Raw genomic sequence first — 24415 nt, 5'->3', positions numbered from 1 at the left:
GCTATACGCGCTCCTAATGTCCATGAGAATGAGTGAAAATTTACAACAGTTATAACAGCAGCAATCCAATGTATAAGCCACTGTAAAGTAAAATCTTTTTTTTTTTCTAGGTATTGGAAATTACTATTTTACTTGTCTCTAAGCCTCTAGAAAAAATTGAAATGGTTCAATATCCAGTCGAGTTTTATACGGTGCTAGGTTTACTCTTTTGTGACTGAGGAACAAATGAAATGGAAAGCACACACCTTTGGTTACATGTTGCGCACACACGCTACATGGCGTTTTCTGAGATTTCCACATCTTGTACCTTTTCTCCTGTAGGTTGGGCCAGCTGCCTTTGTGGCTGCCGGCATGAGATTTCCTGCAAATCAAAACTGCATTATTTGAGCTAAAAGGAAAGAGAAAAAAACCTGCAACCAAAGTAGCCACGGTTCAAGAGGTGAATCGCGCGCTGCAGCGGCATTCCACACGAGCGAAAACACAAATGACATTAGCTGCCTTTAGCCGCTGAAATTATGTTGCTGGCGGCAACACTCGCACCCGCCTGCATATTGGCTCGGCACAGGCTCGACTAAGCGCTGTTAGACACTCACTGCCTAGCTGCGGTGCCCGTCCGTTTGCCTGAATGCCTTCTTTCGTTTGTCGACTTCGGCGACCTCACGTTTAGCCTCACTTGACTTGAGACACAAGCCCGGAGCGAGGTGTGGGTTTGGTGTGATGCCACAAGTGTTTAGCCACCAACATTTATATAATCCATAAATATGGGTATTTGATTGCTGCAGGCAGTCGCTTCCTCCCGCTTTCGAATGCTAACCTCCATTGCTTGTCACTAAACAAATATTTTGTTGCAAAGAGCTCTCTTCCATTGCCGAGCGCATAGACAATGCATTTATATAAAGATATACCGTTATACTCGTCTGTTAGCATGGTGGCTCAATGCGCACGAGTCAACAGGCAACCACGTAGTCGGTCATATTATCGAATTAAGTTTGTTCGATTACCCAGCTCAGCTATCAACGGATGAGGCAACTAAATATTTCGTTTTGCAGCCGCAATCATTGGCAACCAACCAGTTAATCCTGCAATGAAGTTACTTTCACTTACCGAAAGTGATAATGCGCATCCATATATATCGTATAATATGTAATATTTATGTGATCAAAGAAATGCCGATTATAAAAATACTTTTCCTTAATTTGATATTGATATTTAATATTTCTCAAAAAGTCACAAATGGTATGTATAGTGTGTCCGTTAGGAGTATGTATAGGTATCATGAAATTTTATATGTGTATTCCTGACACCTTGAGGCATCGCTCTTGGGCAGAATGCAACAATTTGTGGCAATGGTCGCACATAAGATTCTCTTGTTCTTTACTGGAGTAGACACCGCTTACGTGATTATAGCCGATTTAACAACAATGCGCCATTCGTTCGTCCTTTTCACTGTTTGGTGCCAATTGGGCATTGCAAGCGTAGTAGCCAGGTCCTTTTTCACCTGGTCTTTCCAAAGGAGTGGAGGTCCTCCTCTACCCCTGCTTCCCTCGCCGAGTGCTGCTCTCAGAGCTGGAGTGTTTTCATTCATTCGGACGACATGACCTAGCCAGCGTAGTCGCTGTCTCTTAATTCGTTGAATCGTCAATGTCGTCGTATAACACGTACAGCTCATCGTTCCATTGCCGATATATGATATGATATTCGCCGTTGCCAATGCGCAAGGACCATAAATCTTCTGCAAAACTTTTCTCTAGAAAACTCGTAACGTCGACTCATTAGATGTTTTCATCGTCCAGGATAGTTTTAGTTAGTTTAGTTTCTTTTCTTTAGTTCTCAATTGTCTACTTAGTCCGAAGACTGTTGGCAAGAGTTATTCTGCGCTGGATTTCGAGGCTGACATTGTTGTTGGTATTAATACTGATTCCAAGTTAGACGAAATTATCTACAACTTCGAAGTTATGACTCTCAACAGTGACGTGGGAGCCAAGTCGCGAGTGTTACGACTATTTGTTTAATGGCAGAATTTCACTACAAGATCCATTTGCTGTGCTTCCTTATCAAATCTTGAATATTCTGAATAATAATAAATAGAGGAAATATCTTCACATATTCTTCGAGAGACTGTTTTAGGGTAGTAATCTGATAATTTTCGAATCTTGGCAACTCTATTGGACAATATAGTTTAATAAAAGGGTTGTAATAAAGATATATTATGAGTGATGATAATGAAGCCTTAGGGCATAAACCCAGTGTTCTACCGATTAAGAGATGATATATTTTCTAAGTTGATAGAAATTGGGAGCTGGAGGGGGAAAAATTGCGGTCACTTTGCAGTCATAATACCAGAATATGTCAAGGAGACTCACAACATTTTTCGAGAAAGACCAGAATGTTTTTATTCAGTAGAAATGCTTAATACTTTTAAAATCAACTATTTTTTGGTGGATCAAAAATAATCACCGTTCTAGCCAAAAGCGTATACTTAATTATACTTTAAAATGGGAGAAGCATTAAATTGTTTGAATGCAAAGAACTTTTTATGGGAACTTCAAACATTTATGTCTAGTCGTAAATGCACTGTGAATATTTTATGGTATAAAATATGAAAAAGGCAAATCACTTCTGACTCAAGTTTAATGCGTTTAGCGTGATTTTTACAAATTCAAGACTTCATTCGAAGCAAATAAAGAAAAAGACAATGGCTGAGCAGGAACCTTAAGAGAAGAAAATATTGACAGAGTGTGCCGCTGGTTGCATATACTTATCTAGACAAGAAGGTACATTAGGGTGAGCTAAAAACTAACCTATCACATACATGACTTAAAATGGGAAGAAGAAAATTGTTGCCAGAAAAATGTTTAGCTTATTTTTAAAAGGTATCAAATTCTATATATTTCACATACCATAAACTCATACTATAACGTGCATTCATTAAAAATGCCATAATATGTAGTTCGACCGTTCAGAATAAAAATGTTTATATTGCGGACTCTGGTAGAACATAAAGTTTCCCATAAATTTTCGCCAGACCTAAGCCTAGGACGACTACTAGCTGCTGGCAAATTTACGTATAGAACCTTCGGGTATAGTTCGGTGGGTAAAGGCAGTTTGGCAAGCACCGACTACTTGATCCCACGTTTCAATTGGGAAAGAAGGTTCAGAGTAAATATAGAAAAAGATCGTTGGCGAAAGGCATGTTAGCTGCGTGTATTTATGTATATATTTATTTATGTACACGAATGGCTCAAGAATGAAGGATGGAGTTGGTGCGGGGATAGCATACTTCAAGCATAGGTCTTTGCTATTGGGAAAGCCGTGAAGCTAGCCTCTCATACATCAGCAGGCAACTCCAGAGTTAAAAGCTACATAGACAGTCAAGCACCATTGGAGACAATAACTTCATTTCGCTTATCCGAAGTGACTTTGAAACCAGAGCCGCAGTTGAGAGTTTCGCCAGGAACAGGCTGCTTCACTTCTACCGAGTGCCAGGTCACAAAAGTATCAATGACAATGAGATAATGAATGAAATTGCCAAGAGTAATGTACAGCTGTCATCCGAAATAGTAATCGACATTGTTAAATACATGCACTGTCTTTACGACGATCTACACAGAGACAGAAAGGTCATAACGCATTAGAGTCACAAAGCAATAGATCAGAAATGCACAAAGCACCTACTCACGCTTAATAAAAGCGAATGTAGGAACATGATTGTTATATTCAGTGGTGACAATCTGAAGACGGCATACGCCTGCAAAATGGGCCTGACAGATCGAGATGACTGCAGAAAGTGTCAAGAACAAGTAATCTCTTGTGAACTTGTGCACTTGTCTTGCATGTCCTGGTATAAGACACTGGTAAAGTTATCGATAGTGAGGTCGCCGAACCATTGAAACGCGCGTTAAGCTCTCCATCTGTCATCTCTAAGGACCAAACCTGGTCTATCATACCAACCTAACCACTGTGGTTAGGAATTTTTCAATTAAAAATGTTCATATCTAACAGAAACTCATATTAAACTTCATTTTAGTCCACGAATTCTATAAGACACTATTTAAGGTTTATCCAAGGAAATAAAATTGATAGCCTTACCCTAATATACATACATATTTGAATATTTTATGCATTGATAGTTAAACGCATATAAACAAAATCACCAAAATAAAGGAGATCGAGTAAAAAATCTCCTAACCAATGTAAACGGAAAATGCTTAAAAATAAAGCATTTATTGGCAACAAAGTGAAGTTAAACATTACAGTTTGCACGCTCATGTTAATGACACCGTTAAGTGCACGTTAATGTGCAGCAGTTACCATTTTCGACAAGCTCATGATACTTTTACGTTTGATACGTACACAGGCATGTTAAAGAGCATATGTATGCATACAGCTTTAACCGAGAGTTAACGTTACTTTTGTTACTTTTATAACTGTTAAACAAATACAAAACACACAAAAGTTGCTAAATTGTGAGAAACGTGTGGAAAAGTACGGCCAAGTTAGCTGGCGTAGGGCGCTAAAAGTCAAAACAGAGTCAGCACGGAAATGACTGCTTTAAATCAGCAGTTGCTCTTGCAGACAACAACACAATGTAATATTTGCCTCATTTTTGTCTTTTCTGGAATTTCAGTTTTTCATTGACCATCGCGTTGTGCGGCCATTGGTGACTTTGACTTGGTTCAGTTACGAAATTTTACTGCAACTTTTGCAAATTTTAACGGTCCACATCCTCCAACACATCACGAAGCGCTTTGTTTTCCTTTTCCATGCCACTTCAACACATTTGCTTATCGCTTTGTTTGATTTTGCGGCGCTATTATTTGTATATGTTGCACGTATATATTCGCTTTCCGCATTTTATTGAAATTTTGCCACACATTTCGCCCATTAAATTCATTGCCTTTGGTCCAACACTTTGACCGTTGGCTTGACCCGCATCACTCACTTTGTTGGGCCAAAATGTGCGTGCCCATCGATAGCGTTGGGAATTTGTTCAAGCGCTCTTAACGAGTTCGAACAAAATGCTTTGACGTAGTCGAAATGCGCCTACAATCTGCGCAGAGATAAACATTCAACCATCACTCTGTTGCTATTGTGTTTATCGTCGCTTCTGGTGTTTCATTGAATGTGCACGTTACTGTTGGTGCACAAGGGCGGATCAGGATGGGTGTTCGAAAAGGGTGGCGTTGTTTTAAAATTTAATTTTCAGCATTTAAGTAATTTAATACATTTCTAGAGCGATAATAAAAATTGGAGGCGATTATCCGGTTTCCCTATAAGCAACCGGAATTGGTTTATATCCAGCTAAGCCATGTCGACTGGCGGCATTCTCAAAAGTATTTGGAGAAAGTTTTTAGGTACAGATAAATACTTGTAGTTTTATCGCATAAACTCATTACCAAGATCATGCATGTGGGTTGGTATTGTACTATAGTACACTGTTGGAATCGGAACTCTACTCTAGAAAAATATGAGACTTTTAAGAATCTTCGTATCCATTTAAATCATTTTCCATTAAATAACATTTTTCAAAGAGTATTGAGTATTTATAATAATTTGAAATAATACCGCTGAAATTACTAAGAGTTTTGGCTACAGTAAGTGAAATATCTTGCCGAAGCTAGACTTAGCATATTGTCAATCCATAACTTTGTCGCAACAAAGTTCCTTTGACTTTAAGATTTATTTCTCTCAGACTATAAGTGAAAGTGTTTCACAAGGCATAACATGTGGATACGATGAATCTAAAACTCCGCTTAATCAACTGAAAGTGTATTCTCGTAAAATAGTTTTATTCTCCTTACATCGATCAAAATTTTAATTAGGCATCAAGAGTACTTTGAACGTATGCTTGATTGGCATTTTGACCAATGTCTCAGCGAAGACTTCCTTACGGAGGGAATACTTGTATGTCACTAAGGTTACACCAACGTTAACTTTTTTACTATTAGTCTTTCCAATGGAGCTGTGAAAAAGAAAATCATTATCTATTATTATCATTTTTACAATGAATATGGTGTTAGAAAGCCAAGATTTCGTGCTAAAAAATTTCAAGACAGTGTTGTGAGTTCAGCGAGCTTGGTTGGAAGTTTCTAATGCATCCACTCTATATTATACTTTTACTGCCTAGATAAGTGCTTCAGAATAAGAGCATATTTGTGTCGGCGTATTATTATTTTTAAAATAACTGCAGTTACGACTGTTTTGTATCTGTTTTCAACTAGTTCGCAGCTGGTGTACTTCACCGAAGATTAACAATTACAAGTTGCTTGTACGGAAAAAATGCGTCGGCTGAGTAGTTGTGTATATGGTTCATCCTTTTTGCAAAGCTTTCGATAGCAATGAAGGGTAAATATTAATCTCGTCACACAAAACCATAAAGTGCATGCCAAGAGAGACATTCAAATATGTGAATGTATGTGTATGCTGTAGACTTGGTTCGTGCTTGTTGGTCTGGGACAGTAGCCATACATAAAGGGCAATCACGTTCGAGTGTAAAGGTTTTTTTGTAAATGAGGAAAACAAATGTTGCCAATAATTCATATCCATTCCTTTGGCAATTTCTGAAATTTTTATTGTGAATAGATAAAAGAAACACACTGCCATTGTATGTTTCATAAAATTTTATTATATTGAATATTTATGTTTTGGTAATTCAAATATATTAACTGTGGGAGATAAAATGTTATGCGTAATAAACTAATTTTACTTGCTTAGAGACATGTTTTTATCATTATTATCATCAGTATCAATAAATATCCCACTCTTACACATGCGTAATATTTATAGATTGCCATAAACGATATTTATGAATTTCAAAAAAATACTTTGCCTCAGCTTATTTTGCTGGAGAAATTAGATTTTGGTAATTAAAAGAATTTTGAGGCTTTGAACTGGTTTAGATTTGCAGTGGGACATATTTTTGCATTTCTCCTTTAAAATTTGTAGAAAACAAGAAAAAACAGCTGCACTGAAGCTGATATACTATACCCTTCATAGGTGCATTTCTTTTAGTAACTATGTGTTCACTTTATATGGAAGCTATAGTAATCCGATCTAAATAATTTTTTCGGAGATTATATTATTACCTTAAGCAGTAATCCATGTCAAATTTCGTGAAGATACCACGTCAAATGCAAAAGTTTTCCATACAAGAACTTTTTTCCGATCGTTCAGTTTGTATGGCAGCTATACGCTATAGTAAGCCGATCTGAACAATTTCTTCGGAGATTACATTGTTACCCTAAAAAATAACCTGTGCCAACTTTTGTGAAGTTACATTATCAAAAGTGAAAGTTTTCAATACAAGAACTTTTTTCCGATCGTTTGTATGGCAGCTATGTGTTAAAGTAGTCCGATATCGGCAGTTCCGACAAATGAGCAGCTTCTTGAAGAGAAAATGACGTTTACAAAATTTCAAAACGATATCTTAACAAGTAAGGAAGGGCTATGTTCGGGTGTCACCGAACATTTTATACTCTCGCATGATAATGTGATAATCGAGATTTCATTATCCGTCATTTACATATTTTTCAAATACCGTATTTGTGTAAAGTTTTAATCCGCTATCATCATTGGTTCGTAATGTATATGTATGTATATTATACAGAGAAGGCATCGGATGGAATTCAAAATAGCGTTATATTGGAAGAAGGCGTGGTTGTGAACCGATTTCACCCATATTTCTACATGTCATCAGGGTGTTAAGAAAATATTATATACCGAATTTCATTGAAATCGGTGGAGTACTTCCTGAGATATGGTTTTTGGTCCATAAGTGGGCGAGGCCACACCCATTTTCAATTTTTAAAAAAGCCTGGGTGTAGCTTCCTTCTGCAATTTCTTCCGTAAAATTTAGTGTTTCTGACGTTTTTTGTTAGTCCGTTAACGCACTTTTAGTGATTTTCAACATAACCTTTGTATGGGAGGTGGGCGTGGTTATTATCCGATTTCTTCCATTTTTGAACTGTATATGGAAATGCCTGAAGAAAACCACTGTGTAGAGTTTGGTTGACATTGTAGTAGTTTCCGAGATATGTACAAAAAAATTGCGTCAATTTCACTTTAATATCTTTATTTATGGCTTAGTTATGACACTTTATATGTTTTCGGTTTCCGCCATTTTGTGGGCAATCTTCGAACTAAATAAGCCAAGGAATACGTGTACCAAGTTTCATCATGATATCTCAATTTTACTCAAGTTAAAGAAATCTTTGATACGGACGGACGGACAGACGGACGGACGGGCAGACAATTTCGATCCCGATATCTGACTCTTTTAGTTTTAGGACTTACAAACAACCGTTATGTGAACACAACTATAATACTCTCCTTAGCAACATTGTTGCGAGAGTATAAAAACTGAGGGACTAGTTCGTATATATATACAGACGGACGGACAGACAGACAGACGGACATGGCTAAATCGACTCAGCTCAACATACTGATCATTTATATATACACTTTATAGGGTCTCCGACGCTTCCTTATGGGTGTTACAAACTTCTGACAAACTTAATATACCCTTATCAAAATGGCATATCAAGTGCTAATTGAGCCCGATAGGGCTGCACTCCTACCTAATATACCCTGTTCAGGGTATAAGAATTCAATTCTATAACATTAGTATTCAAGGTGTTCCCACAGCCTTGCACCCTTTCAATTGATTTGTGTATTTCTGATAACGATTAAAATCGAAAATCTACATTAAAACAGTGCGTATTTTGAAAAATTGCCTTTTAGCTTAAAAAAAAAACATGAAAATAAGCACTAGAATATATGGAACCAGGTATTTGTGCCTCTTGTATTGAGCCTATCTATAAAGTCCAGAACTCACGGTGAATATTATCCCGCTTAACAGACAGTTGAACTTCCATAACTCGAACTTCTGTAACTCGAAATTCTCCATAACTTAAGGGGGGAGCCTGCTTTAGAGGCTTTAAAAATTCGATTTTTTAGGAGTTTTTTAGGAGGGAAAGAAATAATTTAGGGTTTATTTTTTTTTTTGCTGCCTTTGGGAAGCAATTGCCCGATGCATCTCGCATGTGCATTTGTCGGAAGGCGGGCAGGATGCAGGTCGCAATTTCTGTCGGAAACAAAAAATTCAAAGAGATTCATATTTTTTGAAAATTTATCTTCTAGTTAAACTAAAAAAATTCCAAAAAAAATTGTAATTTAAAAAATGTGGTTTTTGACCAAAAAAGAAATTGATTTTAAGTTGTTGTTTTTTTTTTTTTTTGATTTTAAGTAAGAGATAATTTAATGCCAAAGATAATGAACTTTGCCCTAATTCCATACGACGTTTAGCTTTTTTTCTATCCTGCCCGCTAATTAAGAAAAATCGTATAAATGAAAAACCGAGAAATCGCACGTCAAAGTTTTCGCTTTCTGCCCAAGCGGTCATATACTTATCTGCTGGACGCTCGGTCACTATTTCCCTTCCAGCTTCGAAAATATTTCGAATTCCCATCTATAACTTTGGGGACATATTCTTTGATTATTTTTGAAGAGATTTTAGCAAAAAAAAATCGATTTTTTGAAACTTCTAAAGCAGGCTCCCCCCTTAAACTCTTGAATTGGCAATAGAAGTCAAATTTCATACAAATTTCCTTCCATCCTCGAAGTCTCTCTAACTCGAAGTTTTTTTGAAAATTATGTTGATTTGAGTTAGAGAAGTTCAACTGTATTTTGTACATTCGAAGGTTTCGACAATTCTTAATTAAATTTAATGTAAGCTGAATAGCAAGAAATAATTCTAATTCAAACTTCCAAGTTCATATAAACCTGAAATATGATACGTCTCATGTAAAACACAAAATCAAGCCAATATTAGATTTTATTGCGTATTTTACGTTTATTTTGAACAAATTATTTGCAACTATAATGAGTGCGATTTCCAATCTTTTTCTATGAGATATAACTACATATATATTTCAGTATGGTAAAAATTATCTACGCGATAGCATTTAAAGTGAAGGTCATTGCGAATATCGCAGCTAATCCAAAGCGCTGTACAAGCATAGACTTTTCTCAGTGCTTGAATATTCAGAAATTTACACCGAAATTTAATGTATGTAAGTATTGCCTTTTTGAAAAGTTATGGAAGTTGTAGACACCACGTTATTGTTCTACTTTTTATACCCAGCAAACAATAACTTAGTAAATGAAAAAAAAAAGATCGAAATTTACTATAACCGAGAAGTTGAGGAATTGGCGAGACACAAACTTAAAGAATTAACATAATTTTCAGTGTCATATTATAATATAGTATTACAAGCAACAAGGTCGATTCAATGTCTTTTTACTAACCGGATATACCAGTTATGCAAAACTTATCCGTGGTTCGAATTAATTTATATCATTATTATCAATATGATATAAGTATATAAACACACAAGCCACCTTTAAAATAACGAAACTGTAAATTACACGGTGCAACATATTGAGACAGCAAACACAAAAAGTTTGTTTAAGGGATGGGCACTCTGAGGAACTTGAAATTGCAGATGGGTGGAATCGCGTGTGTCGCGCCCACAAAATAAAAATTATCCTGCTTTACATATGTATAACGGAAATATCATTGAAATTGTCGAATGGAAACTTGGCATAGATAGTAAATTTAACTTGTTAACCCTTAGAAAGTGTTAACGTCTTATATATAATTGAATATGGGGATCTCTATACTTCCGACTGACTTTAATTAAAATATATCGATATGAGATATACTCCAATGACATTGAGTGAACGAGTTTCGAGACCACAATTCGGTAAAATGTTAAAATTGCGTTCATCGCAAATTAATAATGTTACTTGTATTTTTCTGACTAACATTTTTAATTGTATATCGGTCAAAGTCAATGCTATAGCTGTGTAATACGGAGAATCTGTTGCCTTAACACATTGGCTACTATTTCATGTTTTCGTACAACACATGAAAATTCGTGAGGAGCCACGTCGTAGGAAATTGTTCATTCAACGTTATCTGCTTTGCGACATGATATTGATAATGAATTTATTTGAATGTAATGAAATCAACTAAAAAGACTAACTTATTGTTGCGACCCACCACCTTTTGAGGTCTGAGAATGAGAAAGAGTCGCTGGGGGCCAGATCTGGAGAAACCGGTGTATGCGGAAGCAATTCAAAGCCAAGTTCATGAATTTTTGCCATCTTTTGCACTGACTTGTGGCACGGTGCATTGGCTTTGTGAAACAGCACTTTCTTTCTCTTTAAATGCGATTTCGTTCTTTAAATGGTCCAAAAATTATATGAAATAATCGCTGTTGATGGCCCTTCCTTAAAGGTAGGCAATAAAAATTGTTCCATGCACATTCCAAAATGCAGACGCCATGACCCTGCCAGCCGATTGTTGCGTTTGTCCTCGCTTTGGAGCGGGTTCATCGTGGGCAGTACACTCGAATGACTGTCGATTAGACTTCGGAACGAAATGATGAAACCACGTTTCATCTATTTTCATAAATCGACGCAAAAACTCCAACTTTACACATATACGCAAATATTCGTGGATGATATGATGTACACATTTGATTTGATTTCTTTAGAGTGTCTGCTATCTCGAAAAACTTCATTTTACGGTCACCCAGAATTATTTTGTCGACTTTTTTTTAATGTTTTCGTCGATAAAAAAAAACTGTTTTGAGCGTGCAAAGCATTCTCCGTCTTAGGTGCTCATTTCACCACGTCTGAACTGGAGCAGTGTCCGGAAACTCGTCATCAAACCAAGTTTTTGCTTGCACTGTTGTTTTCCCTTCAAAAAGCAATATTTTATAAACACGCGAAATTTCTTCTTATACATTTTTTCACAATAAAAGGTTGCTTCACAGAAAATTATATAATTCACAAACCAATGATTCGACAGCTGTCAAGTTTATACACGCGCCGTTTGAAGATTAGAAATCATATGAATTTAATTTAACATTTGGCGCATCTACATATGTGCCATCCCCTTAATAAGTAAACACGCAATCGAAGTTTAAATTACTCGATAGTTTTGTGCACATGCCTAGAGTACAGTTCAGAGAAAAATGTACTTTAATTAAACCAGAACATTCTAAGCTTGTCGCTAAATGTTTGCTGGGTAATATACATACACATATCGATAAATTTATTTGTATGTAACTTGTGCCTGCATAAAATTTACAGCTCTTCGTGCTAATCACAGCAACTTATTTATTTATTATTTGCATTCTTACTTTAATGAGATTTCGAGCATTAACGAAGTAGTAAAATTATTTATAGACTCGTTTCGTAATTTTTATGTGGCAAGTTGCGGTCAAATGAGTATATTAACTTGTGTTAAAAGCAGAGCTGCAATATCAAAGCCAATGTAGCGCAGCACACAATGAACAATAAATGCTTCTGTATACATATATGTACATACATACATATGTATGTATACGCAAACATCTGAAATGTAACAAAGTTTCGGCAATCACAATTCGCTCAGAATGGAATATATGTATGTATGTAATCCTATACATGATACCCTGGGTATATATGTATGTATGTACGTATGGGTACATCTGTACTCGTATGTCTCTACAATGATTGCAATATTTTTTGTAGCTCACAATGGCGCGTACAAAGTATAGTCATTAGTTTCGCAAATTTAATAAAGCGTACTCTCGACTTCAGAGGCTTCACATTATTTCTGAGTTTCACGATATATACGAAATATATGTATATACATATGAACACATATAGATTTAAGCATCGGCCGCGTATTAGTACATTTACGAATATTTTTCAGTTGTGCTTTTATTTCGAAATTATATTTTACTGCTCTCCCATCGCAGACAGTTTCGTGACCGCCTAACACTATAAAAGGTTGGCGAGAAATCGCGTAAACTCCTTTTTTACAGTTTTCCTAGTCATAAAAAAAGTAGTTGGTAAATTACTAGACATTAAGTGAGTTTTGTTTTAGCAATAGGGTTTACATAAAACCGAGTCGTAAACGCCAAATAATATGAATTGCCTTCCAAGTTGCAAATGGGTGTAATGTTTATAGTTTTTCTTTCCTTCGATCGACTTGTGCCTTGCTGAAATTTTACTTGTGCAAGAAAGCACATTGAAATATAGTATTATTATTTGAAAAGCGCAGTTTAGTTACAAGTATGCGGAAGTAGAATAGAGACCTATAACAAAATAATCAAATGCTTTGCGACAATTGACTGGAATTTTCCTTTTTGCTTTAAGTTCGCTGCTGTACAATCTATTAATTCGATGAAATTAAAAATAGAATTTTAGGGAGGGAAGTGTATATTTTTGTACTTGTTTTGAGAAATGTGTAACTGTATACTACTTGTATAATTTTATTTTTGATACATATTTCAACATTTATTTACAGCATAAAATAAATACGGTTTGGCTTATTTTACTAGATCTTTCGATTACTTCTTCTGGTTAACTATGACAGTTAATGTTGGTGAGTGCGCAGACGTTCAATCTTTTCTGGAGCATTGTTGTTCTGAGCCATAACTTGATTGGGTGCAAAGAGGAAAAGGATCGTTCAGCGTTAGCATTTTTGACTGGCGAAGTGCACAGTACGTGAAGAAGAGTATGAATTTTCGGATATACTATATATGCTTATCGCCAGTGCTGAGGGTTTTTAAGCAAAAAGCACGTGCGTTGTCGTAGTCACCTTCCATTGTTATGGCCAAAACGCTACTTCTGCTTTTAGCTTCGATTTTTGCAGTTATTTGTTTCCTGGCAAGATTTTCCCAAAACGTCTAATTATACATTCAATGAGTACAGTTAAATATATCTTTTTCTTCTAAGTTTAGGTCAAATCTTGGTAACAGCTGACTCAACTTTCTCTCGCAACAAATGGTGAAAAAAAATTTCAAACCCAATCGCATTATATGGTATGCTCCTCAGTCTAAGCATATTTGTTTAACTTATCTATAAAGAGAATTCTTTCATAAATAAATGATTTGCTTGCCACAGACGTTTCGTTACACGAGTGGAAGGTCCACCATGTAATTAATTTCAACAAAAACTAATTCGTGGTCTAATATGCAGTAGATGCGTTTTTCATAAAAAATTACATATATACATATGTATGTACTTTCCTTGTATTTTGTTTTGTTAAGCTTCTTATTTCCATTGCTGAAGGCTTATTATTCCTTCATAAACTTAACATCTGTTATAGTATGACATCACGTGGGAGAAATGGTTTGAAGTTTTGACAGCTATGACACAGTGTAAAATGTTCGTCATCCACATTTGTAAAGGTTTGGAAAATTTTAAATTTTTGCGTTAAGTTGAAATTTTATTATTGGAATAAAACATTGAGACAAGAAAGCACCCGGAAATTGTAATTAAATTCCCCGGATAAACGATATTTCAAAACAATTTATTTTGCTTTGTAGGACTGTCTTATATTCTTCTTCTTTACTGGCATAGATACCGCTTACGCGATTATAGCCGAGTTAACAACAGCGCGCCAGTCGTTTCTTGTTTTCGTAAGGTGGCGCCAATTGGAGATTCCAGCCAGGTCCTTCTCCACCTGGTCCTTCCAACGGAGTGGGAGTCTTTCTCTTCCTCTGCTTCTCCAGGCGGGTACAGCGTCGAATACTTTCAGAGCTGGAGTGTTTTCGTCCATTCGGACGACATAACCTAGCCCGCGTAGCCGCTGATTTTTAATTTGCTGAACTATGTCAATGACGTCTTATATCTCGTACAGCTCATAGTTCCATTGACTGCGGTATTCGCCGTGGCCAATGTGCAAAGTACCATAAATCTTCCGCAGAACCTTGCTCTCGAAAACTCGTAACTCCGACTCATCAGATGTTGTAATCTCGTTCATGCTTCTGTTTTGTTTGTTTCGCTACTTTGTCCAACCTGGAGAAAGCAGGACTAGGGGCGCGGTTGATATGATATCGATCTGATGGATCTTTTGGTATTGTCCAACGTCAGTTTACACAGCCGTATTAATTTTGCGGGGATACCAAATTCAGACATAGCGCCATAAAGGCAGCTTTAAAATCGACATGTAATATCCTTTAACTTAAATAATAATAATAACCAATTCGATATATTAATTTATTGGTTGTACTTTTTGAATTTTATTACCAAGTTTAGTATTGTTAGCAAAGGTATTATTTATCCGGTGCCACAGAGGCGTTACTGCACTTGAGCCCGCGATCATAAAAAGTTTCAGTTTACATTTTACTTGTTCACAATATTAATACTAAGATAAATCTAATAAACTAAAAAGAAATATATTTGAAATAAACTCAATCAAAGCTAAATTTAAACAAGTAAGGAAGGGCTAAGTTCGGGTGCAACCGCACATTTTATACTCTTGCAACTCGCAAGATTCAAAGACAGGGAAATACTTTAAGGTGCAAAACCAATCATATAGAGTAAAGTCAGAAGGATGTTCGAAAAACCTGATATTAATCAATTTTAGGCACAAAAATACACTTTTCGATTAAAAGTCAACTAAAGGTACCGAGGTCTAAATATTCGGTACCTAGGGGCTACAACAGCTTCCATTGGATTTAAATAATTTTTGGTCATAAGGTGGCACACGCCAAAGACATTATTCGCGCAAAGTTTTGTTTCGTCATTTAAAATGCTTCTTGATTTGTGTACTGGAAACTGAACGAATCAAGTGGAACTTAAAATTTTGTTATGTGAGAAGTAGGCATGATTGTTGTCCAATTTCGTCCGTTTTCACAAAATGACATAAGAATGTTAGAAGAATACCGCGTACTAAATTTTGTCGCAATCAGTAGGTCGGATCCTGAGATAAGGGATTTCTGTCAAAAGTGGGCGGGACCACACCCATTATCCAATTTTCATACCAGCTTCTATAAAGCTACTTTATACCATCTCGGTGGTAAAATTTAATGCCTCTGGCGTATTTAGTTATTGGTTTATCGTGATTTTAGTTGTCTTTGTATAGCAGTTGCTACAGAGTATTATAGTTTTGTTCACCTAACATTAGTACGTATCACCTAAAACTAAGCAAGTGAACGGGGTTATCCTCCGATTTCATCCATTGTCAGACTGTCGGAGACATGTCAAGCTGTCATGTTTTTTCGGTTCAGTATTGTTTTACATTTCATCGTGGGAAGACTTACGCCTGAACAACGTTTACGAATCGTTCAACTGTTTGTGGGTGTTTCGCGCGTTTCTCTCAACTTATGGTCAACATAATCGGCCTACTAAGCGTACTATTCGCGACACCATCACCCATCCTGAGACCCAGTATTCAGTATTGGATGGTATTCGACCGAATGGATCACTTCCTGCACGCAGTGAAGAAAATATAGCAACCGTACCTGAGAGTGAACACGAAAACCGTGCCGTCGGTTCTTATTTCTTCAAAAATGATGCCAGTTGAGAATGTAATCGTCATATTTATTGCCTGAAATTGAAGCTCGTGATCTCGCCGATATTTGTTTTCAGCAAGACGGCGCCATTTTACACACATCACATCACAATCAATGGATTTATTGAGAGAAAACTTCGATGAGCAAGTAATTTCACGTTTTGAGCCGGTTGATTGACCACCAAGATTGTGTGATATCACACCGTTTGTCTTTTTACTGTGGGGATATGTAAAATTTAAAAGTCTTTGCGGACAATCCCGTTTCGATTCAGGCCTTGGATCAAAACAGCACGCGTGTCTTTCGCCATCGAAAATTTGACTCAACGGATGGACCATCTGGGACGTAGCCGCGGCTAACATTTGATAGATTTAATTTTCAAAAAATAAGTGCCAAATAATGATCTTTCGAATGATAATAAACATTCCCCATTAAATTTGAAGTTTCTGTTTTTTCTTTGAAAAAGTAGGGAACCATTATTTAGTCTATTTAGTTTTGGTGATTCATAGAACCGATAGGCGAACAAACCTATTATACTCTGTAGCAACAAGTGGAGGACAAAAAGATGAATAAACATATATAAGGAAATATTAGATATTTTATTTTCTGCATAGCAATTTCTTTACTCTTGAACCTCCTTGTTTGCTCAATAACTCCTGAGGGAAATTGAGCGCCTTAATGGCAGCGTAAAAACGCAATCAAACCTGACATTTCATATGTAGGCAGTCATGCTGTCGTCAATTAATCATGAATTCTTTGTTGCCGCAATCGGGGGCTGCTGAATTGCGCTATTTCACCTGTTATTATATAAAATTTATTGTTACCGCAGCATGACGGCTTGGAAAATGATAAATAACATAAATTGTACATTACATTGACTTTTTGGAAATATATACATATATGCCTTTATGCAATTAATTCTAACTGCTAGCAACCACAGCTTATTACACGAGCGAATAATTAGCAAATATTCTGTTTTTTTTTTATTTGCAGATGATTAAGATGATGGTGATGGTTGTTATCGTCTTCACCATGTGTTGGCTGCCATTCAACGTGCTGGTGGTAAGTCTACAAGACGTGCGTAATTATCAAAATGTATATTTACATATATAGCATACTTCTCACAGCTTCTTAAATAGCGCTGAAATGTGCGCGATTCTAATAAGAAAAACGGCTACACTCTATACCGTTATTAAATATTGACTGTCTTTGCAGATTCTACTCAACGATGATGCCTTCAAAATCTGGGAGCCGTTGCCATACTTCTGGTTTGCATTCCACTGGCTGGCCATGTCGCATAGCTGCTACAATCCGATCATCTACTGCTATATGAATGCGCGTTTTCGCGGTGGTTTCCTGCAGATTATTTATCGTGTGCCAGGTTTGCGACGTTGTTGTTGCCTGCGTCGTTATTTGCAGAATCGTGGCGAACGAAATTACGATGCTACCGGTGAGATGACCTTCAAATTCAATGCTGGTAATGGTGGAGGTCTGTTGAGGAAACCTAAAATACGCATTAGGTGCCACCCGATTCTGGTCTTTTCTGTTCTTTACTGTCTTTCCTTAACTTTTCTTGCTGTACTCTTAACATTTTTTCTCATAATTGTTTGCCGTTTATTGTGGCTCTTTTTCGTTAGAAATTCATGGAAATTTAACATCACTTTTTGTCACCAGTGCCATGGCATGTTTTGTGTTTTTATCATCACTTTTTTCACATTGCTTTGGAATTTTATTTTTTCTATGTTTCCAGTGACGTTACTTGACGGCATGTTCAGAATTTTATAGCTGGTTATGTCGTTGCAGGCTTGGCATATTTGGTAAGCTTTTATAATTACTAATAGGTTTAGGGCTCGTGCGCGATAGATCGAAAAACACTCATGATAAACATTTTACTATGATTTACTTTGAAATGCCATAGATGTACATGGCAAAAAAAGTTGAATATTGGCCATTTTCGGAGTCTTCAATAATTTAGGTGATGCAGTTGACCAAATGTTTAGGGGTGCTATATTATTATTTAACTTAAGATTTTCGAACACGATGGAATCGACCGAAATTGGTTCAAAAAATATATACTATAATACTATGCAAAAGTAGAGCCAAATATTCATTAATCATATATTGTATTAGCTTTCTACATTAGCGACATGTTCATTCACCATATAATTTATCGCTTAAACTCATTCATGTTCTACTCACTATTCATTCATTTTTTTAAACCATTTTTATTTCTACAAAATAAAATACAAATACTCATGAGAATTCTTCCATACACATTTATTAAAATATTAATTTCTTTCTTTTACATTTTTTATTCACTGCATGCTTGACTCTGAGTCTGAAAAATTTATGCACATACACAAAAACACTTGCGCGTTTCAGAGAATAGTTCTATTGTTAGCAAATTTATTATTCGAGAATAATTTCTATTATCTGCTCAACATGTGGAAGAGAAATAATGGTTTTGATAAATTTGTAAATAACTTTTGCATTAGCTTTAATGGGTTTCATTGGCTACAGATAATTAAAAATGAAACCTTTTAACAAAATGAAGAGTGTTTAAATATGATTCAGCTTTTCTATTAAATTAAGCAATATCTTACTTATAAAAAGTGATCCATTTCGAGGTTTCCTATTTCTTTAAAGAAAAAGCACAGAAACTTCAAATTTTATGAGGAATTTTTATTATTATTCGAAAGAACATACTTTGGCATTTATTTTCTGAGGCTTGTCGCTTTCAAATGTTGGCCACGGCTACGTCTCAGATGGTCCATCCGTTGGATCCATTTTTCGATGACTTGTTCGATCATTTCGACTGGTAACTGGCGAATGTCATGCGTAATATTTTGCTCCAGGGCCTGAATCGAAGCGAGATTGTCCGCAGAGACTTTAGACTTTATATATCCTCACCGAAGTTTTCTCTCAATAAATCCATTGATTGATGTGATGTCTGGGATGTGGTGCCGTCTTGTTGAAACCAAATTTCGCAGAGATCACGAGATGCAGTAATAAATGCTGGATCTCAAGATGGGTGATGGTGTTGCGAAGAGCATGCACATTAGTCCGATTGTTGACCATAAGTGGAACGAAGCACAAAAAACACATTCTTTACAGAACGCGAATTTTACTAATAAAGTTGAACGAAGTTGTTCAGGCGTATGTCTTTCCATGATGAAATGCCAAACAATACCGAACAAAAATAACATGGCAGCTTGACACGACGATCTGTCAAAAAAAGATGATTGAAAAAAGCACCTCCTCTTGGACGAATCTTTAAGTTATAGAGAGTGATATATTAGGCACGAGATGTCCTAGAAGCAAATTTTCCCCTTATTTTTGCTCCATAAACTCCTTTTCAACTTATATTAGGTTGTCAAATATCTCCTTTCCGCTTTTTTTTCTTTTGAATTTCGCGGCTATGTAGCGCGCTCGTATCTGGCAATACTATCCATCTTTGAAAGGTCTAGACATAACCTACAAAACGACGCTATACAGATTAGTTTGGATATTGCGTTCAACAGTTATAGACGTGTAAACACGGAGTTAACTAACGTCGAATTTCGCGCTATTTTAAAGTTTTCCTTCGTTAAAGGCAAATCCTCTAGAAAACCTTCCGTGAGATTAATAGTGTTTTGGAGGATGGTACTCTATCACTTCGAACTGCGTAGGAATGGTTTCGACGATTCAGAGCGGGTGAAAATGACACCATAGATAAGCCAGCTGGCGGAAAACCTGTGACGACGAATACCGATCAAATCATGGAAAACATCGAGTTAGACCGGCATGTGGCATCTCGTGACATCACCCAGAATATGGGAGTTAGTCACCAAACCATTTTAAACCATCTGCATCAGGTTGGATACACAAAAAACTTGATGTTTGGGTGCCGCATGATTTGACGCAAAAAAAAACTTTCTGGACCGAATCAACACCTGCGATATGCTGCTGAAACGGAACGAACTTGACCCATTTTGGAAGCGGATGGTGACTGGCAAAGAAAAATGGATCACATACGACAGTATCAAGCGAAAACGGTGGTGGTCGAAGGCCGGTGAGTTGGGAATCATCCTCTATGAGCTGCTCCCATATGGACAGACACTTAGTTCTATCATCTACTGCGAACAACTGGACAGCTTGAATCAGGCGATCGACCAGAAGCGTCCAGAATTGGCCAACAGGAAGGGTGTAGTGTTCCACCAAGACAACGCCAGACCACACACTTCGTTGATGACTCGTCAGAAGCTACGGGAGCTCGGATGGGAGGTATTATCGCATCCAACTTATAGCCCGGACATAGCGCCAAGTGCTTACCACCTGTTCCTGTCCATGGCGAACGCCCTTATTGGTGTAAAGTTGAATTCAAAAGAGGCTTGTGAAAAGAGGCTGTCCAAGTTCTTCGCAAATAAGGAGGGGGCTTCTACTAGGGGCGTATTATGAAGTTGCCGTCTAGATGGAAGCAGATTATCGAACGAAACGGCGGATATTTCCGATATATCCGATCACTGTATCACTTTTTTAAAACATTGAATAAAGAGCAAAAAAGCGGAAGAACAATATAATATGTTCAGTTTTTGATGAGCCAAGAGGTTATAGACAAATCTGCCGACGTCTTTTAGGTACATACAACTTAGTCAAATTGGCGCTAGGATATAAAGAATGGAATTGCAAGGAATTTTCGATGCAGATCAAACGAAGAATATTTAGGCACATTATATTCAGTTGATTTTCTAAATTTATTTACAAACATTTTAATTTAAATTTGATTTGCTTTCGAAATCCTAACAGCCTTTTATACTCTTCAAACTTTATCAACTTTCAAAGCCTACTTAAAACTTAATTTCGACCTTGCGTTGGATATTTTTTTAAAACACAACCGAGAAGTATTTTTTTTTAGTTTTCCAGTTTTATGTATGTTTTTGGTTTATAATATCTTGATTCACAACAAATTTATTGCTCGATATTAAAAAATATTGGATTTTGCATGCTTGAGAAAGTTTTAAATCTTCTTAACAAATTTAAAAGATAATTAGCTTTTACAATGCTGCATGCTCCTCTTCCACTCCTTAACCTTTAATCTTCAAAATTATTATTAAATGGGAATTATAATATTAGTGATCTGTTACACCGCACACACGTTAGTTTGGGCATATATATGTGTGTGTATGGGTGTGAAATGCAAGTGGTTCAATTCGGTTGAGCAATTCGTTCCGCTCATCGTTTTAAATATTTATCGTAAATGATTTTCTAATATTTTTTTATTTTTTACCAACCAATATAGGCACGGACGACACATTCCACTTGCAGCGAGTAAACACATCAACTACCTACATAAGCACCCGGAAAAAACTACGAACGAATTCTATGCAAATGGTAAGTATCTAACCTCAGACTAAATCTAAACTAGGAACTTTACACCAAAATTGCACATCACACAAACAATTATCGTAGTAACCTTATCCAGCTACTCAGTGGATTTGGTGAAAAACCTAATTTTTTTCACCCCAATTGCTTTATATGTACTCCTCATTTGGATCCTATCTCATCTGGCAGAAGGTTGGTTATTCGCATATATTTCAGCGTCTCATCACCCTCCGTGCACCCTCTGCATTCCGCCGATTCCACTTCTCCCATTTTCTGAAGGTGAGATCTTAAGAGTTCCACCGTCAACACTACCTCAAAGTAACTTTGTGGTATGCCCTGTGTTACTAGCGTTCCGAAATATAAGGTATTCCTCTGCGATCCATTGCTTCAAACAACCTCTGCAGGTACTTAATGATCTAGGAAGGCTCAGGGGAATTGTGTTTCAAGCCACCTCTATGCGGGACAGCTCGACTGTCTTTTAATTTCCTTCAGTTCCTGTATATAATGTATGACTAGGTATTCAGCTGATATTGATGATAAACCTACTCAGAGACAAGTTATGGTCTTCTTGCATAACTTAACGCAGTGAAACTTAGCATTGGCGCTACAGATAAATTTAACGGCATCTTGTCTATCTTCTAGAAGGTTTATGGACATACTGGTTAGAGCATAAGGTCACTTCACTCCATCTGTTATGCCCACAATCTCGTCCTGAGCTACCTTCTGTGTATGGATTACCATAGTTCCGAAGCTACCTTTTCTTTGATCTGTCGGTGAGTATGTAGATTTCGCCGTTTGAACTGTCAACCACAGAACCATTAGTCCATTCTTCTCTATTAAAAAATGAAAGCGTTGTTTTTAATTCCTCATGGATCACATTTTCTCAGTCGCTATTAATCCCACTCCACTGAAGCGTTAAACGTTTAACGCAGCTTTTTCCGAAGTCGCCTAAGAAGTTTCACTTCAAAAATCTTATTTATTTCTGAGAAATTCCTCTTAAATTTGAATCTAAAAGCGAATATAGAAAAAGCATCTTGCAAACGTCTTCTTAAAATTATGCACAAAATATCGATTTTAAGTTATATATCGAAATATGGTCTCTGCCGGGTTTCCTACTGGGAATTATAAAATCACTCACGCTGCCTAAAAGTATGCAATAGCAAATTTGTTAGAAATAAAAGTAGCTGGGCGGCTCTAAAATAACTCGCAGGTAGTATAAGCAAAGTTTTTATTAGGAATTTCACAGCTGGCTTTGTATTTGACACATTTTACACACACGGCCACACACATTTACAATATGCAATATTTAACAACCACACACTTATCTAAACTAGTTGGTATCATAATAGTATTCTAAGTTTTCGCCAACGCATAACTTTTGACATGTTTTCGAAGTTTAAACGCACCACTTACATTTACCGTATTGTATTTTCATTGTAGAGTCAATTTTCATGTGCGGAGGCCACAGTGTTGCGGTAGTGCCAGCCCCATAGATGTAGCCAGTCGCATGTTGCCGCACCGCCCACGAGAGAGACGCTTCAGCCGCCCATTAATACAAGGCACTACGTGTGATGGAAATTTTGAATCAGAACACACACACACACACACACACACACACACATATATTCGTACATATACATATACGCACACGGAGTGGCTAAGCTCAGTCACAAATGCGTGGCAGGCAGTTTACCGGCATATGGAAAACTGTAAGCAGATTTACAATTTAATTTTGCAATTCAAAACACACACGTGCTTACAAATACATACAAACAAATGTGTGCTTTTGTAACATTAACATATTCAGCAAGCGTTTACATAGACAAACCTGACATCAGGAACAATTTTAGATAGTCCAAAAAAAAAAAACATTTCATGCGCAAAAACCGTTATCTAACATGAAAGCAAAGGCACAGCTTAGCTTTTAAGTTACTAGCGCTGCTATTACCGTTAAGCAGAAAATGAAATTTTACCAAAGGATATCCTAAAGGCGTTTGTGCTTTTCGTAAACCAAATCTAAACGCATTTACACACACTTAAGCATACTATATTTATGTAAGTTTGTTAAACGATATTAATATGAGTGTAAACGAGTATGTATTACGCTTTAAGGCTCTCTTCGATTTGCTTTTTTTCTGTTTGTTTCAAGGTTTACCAACAATTTTCAAACATATATTTTCTAGTCTTTTGAAAACCAAATTTAGATACATACATACATATGTTACCAACCCAAATAAGTGTGGTGTTGAAATGATAAGAAATAACTGTACTGTTGCTTACGTATATAAAACGAAATGTATGTAAATATATCCAATTATACTTACTTTTATAAGCAAATATGTATACGAACACTTATCGAAATCTAAATCTATGTAAATAATTAAGTGATGTATTAAATGTAAACGTAACCAAAGCATAAAATTATGAAGTAATGATTTAGTCAATTTTAAATATTACCTAATAAATGTAAAGTGAAACACAATTTATGAGTTTTATTTGAGGAAATATTCAGAGTAACCAGGCATGCAGATTTTTGGCATATTTTGTTTTTCTTATACAACATACATACATATTTACTAACAAAAGCGATGCAACGATTGTAGCTATGTTTCTACTTTCCGACAATTATTTTTTTGTATGGTCTCCTGCTTTAAAACTTGCCTTACCCTCCTCGTTTACCTATACTTAGTCGTTAAATT

General features: G+C 36.4%; 1 protein-coding gene across 5 annotated transcripts in view; it reads left to right on the top strand.

Moving 5' to 3' along the window:
- LOC126753162 (RYamide receptor) overlaps positions 1-24198 on the top strand; it is a 361468-nt gene extending 337270 nt beyond the window's left edge. For 3 of the 5 annotated variants that reach the window (XM_050464402.1, XM_050464394.1, XM_050464409.1), the window contains 4 exons: positions 17349-17417; positions 17571-17875; positions 21634-21725; positions 23157-24198. In XM_050464402.1, coding sequence (XP_050320359.1) covers positions 17349-17417; positions 17571-17875; positions 21634-21725; positions 23157-23209 — 519 coding nt within the window. In that variant the 3' untranslated portion in view covers positions 23210-24198. The remainder of the gene's footprint in view (positions 1-17348; positions 17418-17570; positions 17876-21633; positions 21726-23156) is intronic. The other 2 variants (XM_050464426.1, XM_050464418.1) reach the window with 2 other exon arrangements.
- Positions 24199-24415: the final 217 nt, after the last annotated feature.

The sequence above is a fragment of the Bactrocera neohumeralis genome, chromosome 2, assembly GCF_024586455.1.
Source record: "Bactrocera neohumeralis isolate Rockhampton chromosome 2, APGP_CSIRO_Bneo_wtdbg2-racon-allhic-juicebox.fasta_v2, whole genome shotgun sequence".
NCBI lineage: Eukaryota > Metazoa > Arthropoda > Insecta > Diptera > Tephritidae > Bactrocera > Bactrocera neohumeralis.
This window is presented reverse-complemented; position numbering and strand designations above follow the sequence as displayed.